Raw genomic sequence first — 13,550 nt, 5'->3', positions numbered from 1 at the left:
CCAAAAAGTGGAATCGCTGAACATGCCTTATCGGAGCGGCACTCGATAATCGAAGAAGACTGCAAACTAATTAAGACTGAATCTAATTTAAGTAGATTAAATATTTTAGAATCTTTTCATATACATATAAATAAAAATGTATCTGTAAATCGTGATATTGGCCCACTGTATTCGAGTCTCTTGCAGTAAAGTAAATTTGTTTGTTCCGTTTGTTATGTATGGATATGTAACATATGTATATTATTTGCTTAAACTTTTGTTTTCTCTTTTCGTTGTTTTTGCGATGTACATATATATTTTAATGTTTTGGAAAAATTGACTGAAAGCTTTATTTTGTTTATACCTGTGACAATGATTTAGTTGAAAGCTAGCAACTGATGATGACACCACCCGAGTGTCGAAACAATTGTTTTGCAATTAAAAATAACTTTAAACGACAAAAAGGTGTTTGTTTTTATTTACGTATGTACATAAGTCGTTTAGCATTCAATATATAAATATTATTGTAATTTGTTTTATTTTATTATATTTTAATTTATTTTATTTTATTTAATTTTGAATGTTTTAAGCGACCTTTTAATATGTAAATATGTTGAACTTTAGCTGGCTCGAGGTCAATAAAACTACGCTGAATAAAACCACAGATTTTTTTGACTAATTGAATAATGAAATATATTGGAACAAATTAGTCAAAAAAAAACCTGTGGTTTTATTCAACGTAGTTTTATTGACCTCGAGCCAGCTAAAGTTCAACATATTTATTTAATTTTATTTTATAATTTTTTTTTCATTCTATCCTATTCTACTTTATTTTATTTAATTTAATTTATTTTATTTTATTTAATTTAATTTATTTTATTTTATTTTATTTCATTTTATTTCCGTTTATTTTGTTTTATATTTCATTTTAATTTGTTTTAATTTATTTAATTACATTTTTTTGTTTTAGTTTTTTTTTTTCATTTAATTTTATTTTATTCCAATTATTCAAATTTTTATTGCACTTTTATTATTTTATATACATCTAATGAAATATTGTACAAAGATTTTTCAAGGAGCAAAAAAAAACAACAAGGTTTCAACTAAAACCTGAATACCTTGTAAACAATTCGTGTATCAGTAAAACGGATTTGCTCATGGTTGCTCATTATTTTGAACATGACAGCAGTGTTTACATTCCTTCATGCACTTGCTTGCAGACAAATAGTGTATAGCCAATACACTTAAAGTTATATTCAGGTGAAGTATTTGCCTGGATTTGCTGTGCGATTTTACTCATATCAACACCAACACTACCTTGTTCCCACATTACGCTACAGTGTAGTAACTACACTTACGCTAGCATTCTTTAATACCCCATACATACATATCAATAATACACACAATGCCCATGCTTACACATTCTCAAGTACTTCATACAGTATACCAATACCCCACATTTTGCCTGCATTTATACATATATCCCCCATATAGCGTACCACTTACAGAGACTACGCTTGCGTTTAAATCTTACGCGAGCACTTTACGCTTATATTATATTAGGACTCCCCCAGGCCGTGAGCGAATATGTTTACACATAAAAAATCCATGTTGGTAAAAACGGCCACCCTATACTCAAAAGAATAGACAAATCTAAGTTTAGTAAGCATTCCAAGGCGAAGTTGCATTTGGACTGGAAAATTGTATTAATAACATTCTATGTTTTTTAAACATATTTACGTACAACAAACATACAATATTTGACATTTAAGACAACAATTTACCGTTAGCAAATAGATGGTGACGACAGAACTTTTAGAGCGACAAGCGATTGGTCAATGTTTTTCATGTTAAATTAAAAATAATCTAAAAAAAATAAAGAAGAAAATATTAATTTTACGATCAAATAAATTGGAACCACTATAATTACCCGTAAGTCGGACATACCATATACACATATACGCACAACATAAAATACATTCAATTACTTGACAACATTAGTTCTTGAAAAACTCAAAAGTATGCGCCAAAATTTTATCTTTCTGTTGCATCGAAATTCGCGCATCCACAATAAAAAATGTGAGAAATCGATTGAAAACATCCGCTTCGACAGCCTCATTGATGGCCTGCTCTGTGGCATAAATACAACCCAATGGCTTACCAGTGCTGGTTACTGAAACATTTACATGATATAAATTATTTGGTTGCAGTAGCACCGACAAGAGCACATCGCATGGTGGATGTTGTTGCAAAAGTGCATGGATTTCGCCACACAAATTCGTTTCCACATAAGTACAACGCGGATGATCGCTACACTGACAATGAGGACAAAAGCTGGGTGATTTTTGCAATGGTATTTCACCCGTATTGTGACGACAAGGGAGGTTCGTAGCACTAGCCACTGAGCTGGTATGACTGCTAGGTGGTACGCTGGATGTATTTCTGGGTGTCACGCGCACCGTGGATGGTGGTGAACTTTGTGTGGCTTCGTCAACGAAGGGACGCCAACCAAATGTGGCATTCGTTTGTGAAAGTTCATCCTTATAGCTATCCGCAAAACATGTTTGAACTTGTTCAGCTCTTGTTTCAGGTCGGGGTTGCATTGATGGTTCAGGGGCGTGTGCTAATAGTGCGCGTACTGGTGATACTCCTCGTAGAGGTGATACTGTGCGTGAAGGTGATACTGCGCGTGAAGATGGCGCTGTGTAGGCAGGTGAAACTGCTCGTGCAGGTGGTCTTGAACATGGAGGTGTATCAAAAGTTTGCTCTCGCTTTTCCTTACCTTGTTGTTTTTGTGTCATAATCACAGTAGCTATGGCCTCCGCATGACGATTTTTTAAATCGGCTAGCAATGCTGTTAGTTCACGTAGCTTCGAAGTAAGCGCAGTGCAGCGTAACATATCGTCCGCTGGTATGATTTCATTTTTCATTCTGGAAAGCTCATGACGCATCTGATCTACCTGTTGTTCCAATTTTTTTATGCGATGACATTGTTGTGCAATAATCTCACTACTAACATCTGGTGGTCTTGTGTGCGGTTCATAGTGGATCTCTCTTTCATGCACAGGAGGTTTCTCAACTAAAGCTGGACAAGCGGGTGCGGTTTGTTGAGCTTTTGAGTCACAAGGTCGTGCAACTTTGTCAAGTTTACGTGGTGCCTTTTCCGTACTTTTTGCAGCTTGGTGTGATTCAATATCAAACTGACAGTCTTCTGCTTCACTAGAAACAGGCTTTCTAATGCGTGGAAATGGAAACATACTAAGTGGACATGGTGCTTTTTGTTCACAATTTTCGTCTTCTTGTTTGTTTTCTTGAGAACAGCTGATACCAAAATATTTCAATGGATCCCACGCAAGCTTTTCCATAGCCTTCGGTGGCGGTGGTTCTTGCTGTTGTGGTGGTGTTGTGCATGAAAAGTCGCTTGTGCCAATGGCTTTTTCTACACAAGTTGGTCCGTCAACTTCTTGCTCCAACTCTTTTCGCAATTCAGCTCGTTCTTTTGTTGTTTTTTGTGTTTGTTTTTTCTCTTTCTTGGGCTGCTTCACCTTTCCAGGATTTTCGCCAGTCGTACAAACTATATGACATCTCGGTTGCATTTCTCTCAAAGTTTCATCATAACAATTTCGTTGTAATATATGATATATTCGATCTTGATTGCATATCTTCTCTTTGCTTCTTTTAACTTCGGCAGGCTTTGTACTTTTACTCAGCGTAACTCTCCCTGGCGCTGGGCGATCAGGGTGTTTTGTGCACTCGCATGTTCCATCATTTTTTGCTGGCTCTCTAACCTGTAATAAAACATTTTCATTGGTAACACTTCTTCCCCCTCCACCTCCGGCTAGACGCAGCTTATCGCAAGATGGTGAGAGTATGCCACTGTTTCCGTAATTATATTTTGGATCGATAGAGATGAATTTGGAGTTGGTGAGCACGCGAAAGGCATCTAGAAGAGAGATGAGTAGAGATGATATTAGTGGTTTTAAAAATATGAATGTGTTGTAGTTATGTTGATACTTTATCTTGCAAAGATAGTAGGAGTTTCGCAGAACTTGTTGCTTACTTGACGAAACGCATTGTTTTGAAGACAATCATGGAAACGAATGTGTAAATAAAAATAAAATATTAAAATATGCATTTGAACGAAAAACTTATAAAAAGCTCTTTAAATAAAATTAAAATTGTATCGAACAAAAAAACGCAGAAAAGTCATCCATCGCTCGATTTACGAAAAAATGGCAAAAAGGCCGAAGCTTTTTTACAATAATAATCGTATTTTTTTTTTTGTCGAAGTTTATATTAAAAATTGGGAGCGTGTCATTATTCTGTATTACAAAATTCTGGGTGACAAAATTCTGTAAATTGCAAAAAAATTCTGCTTTTTCAAAATTCTGCATGTTTAATTCTGGAAGTAAAAATTCCGGAATCATGGCATGGCGTAGCCGGTGTTGGATCGGCTACGCAGAAGGGTGTTCTACGCAGAATTACTGTGCATGGCGCACTTTTTCAAAATAATTACATGAACTGTTTAACATTGTTAACATTATATTTTAATACCGAATTTTGTAATACAGAATTTTGTAATACAGAATTTTGAAAGCAGAATTTTAGAAAGCAGAATTTTAAAAAGCAGAATTCTAAAAAGCACAATTTTGTACATACAGAATTTCGACACCAACCCTTAAAAATTATGTGTATTTTTTACCTTCGAATCGATGTGATTTAAACGTGCTGTTTTAGTTTTTAAACTATAAATATTTATTCTTTATTAACTCAAAAATCTTGTTTTGGGAGAATAATGATACTATTGAAGTAAATTGTAGATATTTTTAACCGTGCACCTTTCTTGGATTAGGGTACTTTCTTGAACCATGTACTTTTTAGTGCCCAGGTACGTTTTTGAAACCTTGAACTTTTTGAGAACCGGTGAATTTTTTTGCACCAGCTTCTTTTTTAAAGCTAGCTACTTCTTTTAAACAGGATACTTGCTTCAACCGTATAGTTTCTCAGAATCGCCCACTTTTTAGAACCGGATCCGTTTTATAAGCTGGTACCTCTAAATAACTGGGAACTCTTTTTAACCGGGTAGTTTTTCGGAACCGGGTACCAGAACTGATTACTTTTGAGAGACGAAATTTAACCGTTTAGAAACAGTTATTTGTAAGATCAGGCCTTTTTTAAAAACTTGGTACTTTTTAAGACCCGGATACTTTCTCGAACCGGGTAACTTTTAAGAACCGGCTTCTTTTGGGAGACGAAATTGCACCTTTTAGAAACATGGCTTTTTTTAAGAACATGTCTCCTTTTAATAACAGGTCTCTTTTAAGGAACAGAGTAAATTTTAAGAACGGGTACTTTTTTGAACCAGGTACTTTTAAAGAACCAAGTAATTTCTAAGAAGCGGGCTCTTTTAAGAAACCAGGAATCTCGTATTATTTTGAACGATCGTTTTTCTAGTGTGATTGTCAATAAACTGATTTATGACTTTTTGAAATAAAGCTACTTGAACTGATCTGTGTGCTATTTCTTTCAATAAATAAGGTAAATTATGTAATAAATACAAGAAACTATTTCGGCCGAAATCAGCTTGATAGAATTTCTAGACTTAATTTATTTGCAAAGGTAAAAATCGGCCACACAAAATTTCACTGGTTTGTTTTTAAAAACTGTCTTACTTTTAGTAGCACTTTTTTTACCCAGCTGTACTTGTACACAGGGTACTATTACCTTGATTTGATAACGGTTGGTTGTACAGGTATAGAGGAATAGAGAATGATATAGACTTCCATAAATCAAAATCATCAGTATCGAAAAAAAAATTTGATTGAGCCATGTCCGCCCGTCTGTCCGTCCGTTGAACGATAACTTGAGCAAATATTGAGATAATTCAAAAACAAATGCCGCTATACTAATAAAATTTGGTAGGTTGGTTTTACGACACAAAACATAAATCCCAAATTTAGAAGAAGAAAATTTGAATGTTTAGCAAGCCGTAAATCAAAAGCCGTTAAAGATATTATACAGAAATTTGGCAGAGACACTATCCTTGCAAAGTTACTTATGTATACTGAGTGAAGATAATCCAAATCGGCTAAATACCACACCTACGCTTCCTAAAGGCCTAAACTTAACAAAGTTTGCAATAACTTTAGGTATTTAACTTGCTACTCTTCCCAAATTACTTTTAATGCCGTAAGTCGAACGCAAATCTTCCGATCCGAACGAAATTTGGCATGAAAATATTGTTTATAGCTACATATGTTTGGTCTGAAAATGAGAGAAATTGCCTGAAAGCCACTCCTACTTTTAATACCCAGCGTTTTAAGTGCACAGCTGGGTACGTAATGTTCGGTTAAAACTTTAACTTTTCGAATAGAATCATTTTATTGAATTTTTGTATAGAGTTAATATATTTTAAATAAATAATATATTAGATTGAAGTTGAAAAGAAAAAGGATATAATGGCGTGCTAAACTTAATCGGTAGGGGCGGGGAAGGATGACGTAAGGATAAGTGAGTAGCGTCATTGGTAGCAGAGGAAAAGAGGACTCGCTGCCAGGCAGAAACTCGAGCGGTCCAAGGTAGGGTGGGCTTCTTGCGAGGGAGGTGCACGGATGTAAGTATGATGATGATTGTGACATCCGCCCCGCATCAAGGTGGACAAGGGTTAAGGGCCCCGACCTCTCGCCCTGAGCTAGCTGGGGGACATTCCACCTTGATTGCGCAAAGGGGCGGATTCACCTTCTAACAGGTGTACGTGACAATTATTATTAGTATAGATCCTAGACTTTATTATTTGTTCTTTTTATAATTCAGATAGCGGATGCCGTAGTTTGAGTGGTGATAGTGGGGTTGCCTACCTTATCGGCTAAAGTTTTGGGAACTATAAATATAATACTTTATAAATAAATGTTTACCAAAAGAGCAGCCCTTTGGCAATGGTTTGGCAAACACTTCAAGTGTTTTTCTCTCTACTCAAACCCATAGCCTTCGAACCCAATATTCAGGAACGTGGTCGCTTCAATCCACGTTTTGCATGGTCAGCATTTTTGGAGTCAAGATGAAATGCTATCGATATTCACGTCGTATTCGTCATCGAGAGTTGTATCTTAATTCGCGTTTTGCCGTAGCCGTTGCTGGATTCACCCATATGACAGTAAAAATAGGATTTGCTTACTTACTATAAGGGCTAATTAATGGTGACTTATAACCATGAAACCATAACCAGATAAAACAGCTGATCGAACCTACCTTATGGAAGTCAATGTAATCGATTAATGGTGCCATACCATAACGCTAACGCTATAACCATACCATAGCCTACCAATTGGTTTTTGGTTTTTCGCCATATCCATAACCTAAAAATATTTAGTTGGTGAATTTATTAACTTTTTGTATATTTTTTTTATTGTTTTAGATACGTTTTGACTAAGAGACTTATTTTTTGTGGAATATGATTGTATTTTTTTGCGTTTTCTTCATTTTTATGAAATTTTCACGATTTTTAGGTTAAGGCACCATTAATCGATCACATTTGAGATGAATATGGATATGGGTATGGTTACGACTATAGCGTTAGGGTTAAGGAAGTTTAATTTGGCCAATAGATAGCCCATTGCTCTATCTTGGGGAAGCGTACTAGCGGCTGTCGTGGTGTTGTCCACTACACCGAAGGTTCTGGGTTCAGGTCCCGAGAAAAGCAACATCGACAATTTAGTAAAAAGCTTTTTAATCAGAAAATAAGTAAGGAGTCACCCTTCTGCAGTGGTTTGGAAAACACTCCGACTTTATTTCTGCCAAGAAATTGCGCCACCTATTCACGCTCACATTCTTTTCTACTCTTTTCGGCTGTCTGTTTTTTTTTTTCTCTTTCAGCTCAGTGTGGTATTTTCCACAACATTACAGATTTGTTGTTGTCCAAATTTCTGTTTCATAGATTCTTGCATTTATTTATGTACATGCATAAAAAAACCATAAGCTCTTTCATCTTTACTTAACCTTGAAAACTGCCAAACCGTTTCATATTGTTCATTCAATTGTCTTCTAAACAAAAGCCACTTATGAAAATATGCAAATTTTAACACGTTCGAGACTGTCAATGGCCATTGCTTCAAAACAGAAAATTGTAGGCGTGTAAATAGATATTGTCGTAAAAAAAAAACGTTACAAAATTTTTGGCGGATACTCCCTTTTTTCCCGCTTTCTACGTGCTGTGCACATACAAACATTCTTTTGACTAAGAAACCGTTTAAAGCATTACCTGAAAAATTTGCTTGTTCGCCGTGTTTTTGTTACGGCAAGGTCAGCAATTGGTGTCTGACCTAACTATAAATAAATGTCTGCAAAAATTATTAGCATTTTCAAAAAATCAGATTATTGGAAATTGAAATAGTTGGTATGTACATAATTACAAAATCCTAGTTTAAATGTGCGCAGTACATTTTTCGTTACATTAAGATCGTGTAATTCCTATTTTTTTTTTTAATTTTGTGGGTGTATCTCATACTACATACATATATCTCTAACCATGACTAACAAGAGATTTGGCCCTTATCTTGATACTTTATTACTTTTATTACTATATTATTGTTGACCCTTTTGTGGTACGAACTAATACATAAAATATAAAAACTACGAGTCCCTGAACTCGTATATATACATCAGCGAGCAGAAAAATTGCAGTGACAATTTTTATCAAATTTCAGCAATTAAATTATTTTTCGTTATTTTTGATATTTTACGAATTTCAATAAACTTTATTACTGAAATTATGCAAATCAATTTCGAAAAAATTTAAAACTGTTAGAAAATTATCGAAAATTTTGTAATATTATTTGTAGTTTTCTGAATTTTTTCAGTATGCAGCTTTGTAGCCTAAGCAATTTTAGTCCAACAAAGCACAGATAACAGGTCTCTGAAAATTTGCATTGGGTTTTCACAAGGTTGTTTTCCGAAAAGTATTTCCTTCATACAAAATGTGAACTTTTTTTTTGATGTAAGAAAATATGAAACAACCTACGGAAAAAAGTTACTAAAACAAATTCCAAAAGGCCTGTAAATTGTATTTTCTTTGAATAAAACTGCTATGGCCATAAAGTTACATACTCCAAAACATTCAAGGAGCTCTAAATATTAAACTCAAAAATTTGTAAAATTTTCTTAAAAATTCGAATTTTTTCGAAAATGTTATTTGAGATTGCTTTGCATAGTTTGATTTACAAAATTCATAGACATTTTTATTACAGCACTGAAAATGAAAAAAAAGTGTCCCTGCTATTTTTCTGTTCGTTGCTGCACAAGCTGATAAAGCTGTAAAATTTATTTCAATACGACAACTTCAACGTCAAATAAGAATTTGTAAGGCGACTTTCCATTTCCGCTTGTAATGGTCGGAGAATTTCTATAGGTAATAATGTCAAGGGAATTAATTTCATTTTCAAATAAGTAAGGACGGCTAAGTTTGGGTGTAACCGAACATTACATACTCAGCTGAGAGTTTTGGAGACAAAATAAGGGGAAATCACCATGTAGGAAAATGAATCTAGGGTAACCCTGGAATGTGTTTGTATGACATGGTCATCAAATGGAAGGTAGTAGTTCTATAGGTGGAAGCCTTTTCGAGATATCGCCATAAAGGTGGACCAGGGGTGACTCTAGAATGTGTTTGTACGATATGGGTATCAAATTAAAGGTATTAATGAGGGTTTTAAAAGGGAGTGGCCTTTAGTAGTATATGTGAAGGCGTTTTCGAGATATCGACCAACATGTGGACCAGGGAGACCCAGAATCACCATATTTCATCCCTCTTTTGTATTTGGTATAGAATTATGGCATTTTTTTCATTTTTCGAAATTTTCGATATCGAAAAAGTGGGCGTGGTCATAGTCGGATTTCGCCCATTTTTAATACCAAGATAAAGTGAGTCGAGATAAATACGTGAACTAAGTTTAGTAAAGATATATCGATTTTTGCTCAAGTTATCGTGTTAACGGCCAAGAGGAAGGGCAGACAGTCGACTGTGTATAAAAACTAGGCGTGGCTTCAACCGATTTCGCCGTTTTTCACAGAAAACAGTTATCGGCATAGAAGCTATGCCCTTACCAAATTTCACCAGGATTGGTAAATTTTTGTTCGACTTATGGCATTAAAAGTATTCTACACAAATTAAATGAAAAAGGGCGGATCCACGCCGATTTTGAAAATTTCTTTTATATTTGAATTTTCTTGCACCATATCATTACTGGAGTTGAATGTTGACATAATTTACTTATATACTGTAAAGATATTAAATTTTTTGTTAAAATTTGACTTTTAAAATTTTTTTTAAGTGGGCGTGTTTTTCTTCCGATTTTCCTAATTTTTATTTAGCACACATATAGTAATAGGAGCAACGTTCCTGCAAAATTTCATCATGATATCTTCAACGACTGCCAAATTACGGCTTGCAAAACTGTTGAATTACCTTCCGTTAAAAGTGGGCGGTGCCACACCCATTGTCCAAAATTTTACACATTTTCTATACTGCGGCATAAGGTCAACCAACCTACCAAGTTTCATCACTTTATCCGTCTTTGGTAATAACTTATCGCACTTTTTCGGTTTTTGAAAATTTCGATATCGAAAAAGTGGGCGTGGTATAGTATAATCCGATTTCGTTCATTTTAATTAGCGATCTGAGATGAGTGCCCAGGAACTTGCATAGAATTAGGTTTGATCTGGCTACAACGGCTTTCATTATTGATTCTCGTGCTGCTCTGTCGTGCCGAATATAATGATACTCATAAGACCATGAGTAAAAATAATTTGACAGATTTCGCTTCGTAGCCGCCGTCGTGAATGCAATCAGGCCTATTAGAGGCAATGTTGATCAAATAGTGCCGCTGCCGCTTTACGTCGCGCCGCTTAAGCTTCAGATATCCACGAACGTACGTAGAAAAAACGTGTCAGCTGACACGGCCTAACTTATGAGTGTGCAATGTAAACGAAAACTCACCGGCGTTCAACGCACGTACGTACGTAGCCCGGAACGTAGAAATCAAACCAATTTTGATTTTTTTCGTAGACAGAGTTGCCTAGTAAACTTTTGTGCGCTGATTTTTGACCGTTTGTAGTTATTATACAAAAAGGCCTAAAGATTGTTTAAAATTTTGTTGGAATATCCTAAAATTATTATATAAAATTGGAGGTTACAAATAAATGAACTAGAAATTCTTATTCTGTATTTGTTTCTGCCATTTGCACTATCAAAAATTGTAGTTCCAAAAGTTGATGTTGCATAAGCATGCATGCAAACTGGTCAATGGCAACAGTGCTTTGCTCTACAAAATATACACAAAAAAAAAAATATGTTATGTACATATACACAGACGCACACATTGATTCCTACGGGCTTGAGGGTTCGGTCAAACGTCTTTCGTACCACAAACGTCCGTACTTACGACACAGTCCGAACATACTTGCAGCTTTAGTGTGCACGCATCTTCAGCTTTTCATTTTATTTTGTTGACCTTTTGTTAATCGAAAGCAACGCACTATGGTGAAAAATCTCTTTACTACGTTAAACTTTTTCCCCAAAACCCCATAGCATTCCACAAGGACTTGAAATCACCTTTTGTTCCAAAGTTTTATTCCAACGTACTTTCCTACCGACTGACACACGCCATTGCGGTTAACAACAATTTTGTATTTGGATATCTGAGAGAAGTGAGTGAAAGCTCATTTTCCGGATATTCCAGTTCTTTCACTACCGAAGATTGCCAGTAATCCATTCTAATTGGAGAAAGCAAATTGCGTGGGTCAGTAACTTTTCTAAGCCCAGCGAGTTTCTTGGGCCTGATGAGATAAGTCTTGCGCAAGATCAGATATCTTTTCTGCAAATTTCTTGCAACAGACTGACTCCAAATTACGCCAATTATCTGCCATTAAGCTATGTTCCCAAATATAAGAATATGGTCAACGACACTTTCATTCCGAAGGCGGGCAAAAACTTTCACGCCTCTGCCATGATATTTAGACGAATCAGTTTATCTTTTTTCCTTTAAAAGCGCTTTATTGTTCTTTCTTGTGAGCTATTTTCAGCATCTCAAAACGCTTATTGTAAGGGAGGATCTACGGAAAAACCTCTTCTCTCGGATGTCAACATGATATAGGATCTTGTAATACCAAAGAATTTGTGCTGGGCACCTTTTTTGATACAAACGGGCCCTCAACATTGTCCTAACATAGCATCCATCTGGTGCTTATTTGTGAATGGAAGAACGAAACGCCCAAGTGCATGGCAGCGATAACTCAGAGAAAGGTGATAAGCGTTACGCCACTAGCTGGTGTTCTTGATCCCCCGCTTTGAATGGTGGAATTATCGACCCGCTTCAGGTTCTTTTGTACATGTACTGCCAAGTGGTGACTTATGTCGATGGTCTCTCAGTTATTGTCATGGAGGAATTCTTGAATATACCGAGCGACATTTTATAATTTCAACTGAATGTCGTATCCAGGTCGTCCGAATCACAAAGACTAACTGTCTAATCTAGCACAAAAGATATCATATAGCTTACGCAAAGCTACCAGATTTCTGAGTATACACCACCCTCTATTAGTAGAGTACTGGTGCTAGTGCTGTATGATAGGGCTAGGTGACTTGGGATAGCTCTTGACAGCAAGCTGTCATGGAAGCTTGAATGCAAAAGACAAGGCTACAAAGGCTTCCATTGCTTAGTACTGCTGTAGAAGGACAATTGTCAAATAATTCGAGATCTCTCCAAAGATGTTAGTGGCTGTAAGATATCGTGGCCAACAGTATTCTCTTTTATGGCGTTCTGGTATGGTGTAGTCCACTAGACATCTCGTGCACGGAAAAAAGTTAGGAAACACTGCAACGATTGACGACGGTTGGAATAAGCGGGGCTCCTTTTCTCCTATTATAACATTCACCACACACCATTTCTCAACTGAGGAATGAAGTGGGGAATTATTAAGATCCAGGAGTGTGTTGAATCTGTTCACGGTTGGATCCCGGCTGGACAAATATATTCAGGATGGAGTATTCTACCATGAGCACGGTGTCAGTTTTTCCTTTATAATTGTTCCCTCTAACAGCTTCTTAATTCGGAATTAGTGAAACGTCATAACTAGGTAAACAAACTTACTCAAAAGCGTTTTTCCTTTTAAGGCTTCCGTATTATTGCGCACGTGAATTTGTTCTGGGGTCAGTGTGGTTTTTTCTGAGCTTTTTGTATTGCAAGTACAAGCGCTAAATTTTGGTTGAATATTAATAAAAGGATCTGCGTTGGGCACTTTGACGACTGGCTTAAGCGTAACAATGAATTTGGTTGGTTTCTTCACAGGACAAAAGCAGCTGGAAATTTAATAAATAGGGCATTTTCAGTTTGTGGGTTTCTCATCTTTTTTCTTTTCAATTCACCTACTTATCTCCACTAGCGTTCATGAGCGCCCGCACAGCGATAGCTCTCATCAAATCCCTTTGTAGTTTTTCATTGTATTTTGTGGTCATTATTCTTGTGTTTTTTCGTCTTATAGCGTTTTTGTTTATGTTTTTTCTTCTGTTGTTTAATATT

General features: G+C 35.8%; 2 protein-coding genes across 7 annotated transcripts in view; one reads left to right on the top strand and one right to left on the bottom strand.

Moving 5' to 3' along the window:
* The window catches only part of Elba1 (Early boundary activity 1), a 39,268-nt gene that overhangs the window by 8,244 nt on the left and 17,474 nt on the right, over positions 1-13,550 (top strand). Inside the window, exon 1 of one of the 6 annotated variants that reach the window (XM_067768285.1) lies at positions 1,758-1,911. The exons of the other annotated variants lie outside the window; for them this stretch is intronic. The gene's annotated coding sequence lies outside the window, so the exon portion shown is untranslated. Of the gene's footprint in view, positions 1-1,757; positions 1,912-13,550 lie in introns of those variants that run through there. 6 annotated transcript variants of the gene reach the window in all.
* LOC137241083 (uncharacterized) lies at positions 1,908-13,486 on the bottom strand. Its single transcript, XM_067768291.1, has 4 exons — positions 13,401-13,486; positions 13,122-13,330; positions 2,723-3,922; positions 1,908-2,602 (listed from the first exon to the last, which is right to left on the bottom strand). The coding sequence occupies exons 1-4, from the start codon at positions 13,484-13,486 to the stop codon at positions 1,977-1,979; spliced, it is 2,121 nt and encodes a 706-aa protein (XP_067624392.1). The 3' UTR covers positions 1,908-1,976.

This window comes from Eurosta solidaginis, chromosome 2 (genome assembly GCF_040869045.1).
Source record: "Eurosta solidaginis isolate ZX-2024a chromosome 2, ASM4086904v1, whole genome shotgun sequence".
Classification (NCBI taxonomy): Eukaryota; Metazoa; Arthropoda; class Insecta; order Diptera; family Tephritidae; genus Eurosta; species Eurosta solidaginis.
Note: the sequence above shows the minus strand (reverse complement) of the source record. Positions and strands in the feature narration are given on the sequence as shown.

What these genes read in the sequence shown, in the direction of transcription:
- LOC137241083 (XM_067768291.1), bottom strand. Translation starts at nt 13,486, where the DNA reads ATGACCACAAAATACAATGAAAAACTACAAAGGGATTTGATGAGAGCT. An exon ending in ATGAACGCTAGTGGAGATAA is followed by an intron (nt 13,331 to 13,400) that starts GTAGGTGAATTG and finishes TTAAATTTCCAG; the next exon opens with CTGCTTTTGTCCTGTGAAGA. An exon ending in AAAAGGAAAAACGCTTTTGA is followed by an intron (nt 3,923 to 13,121) that starts GTAAGTTTGTTT and finishes TCTCTCTTCTAG; the next exon opens with ATGCCTTTCGCGTGCTCACC.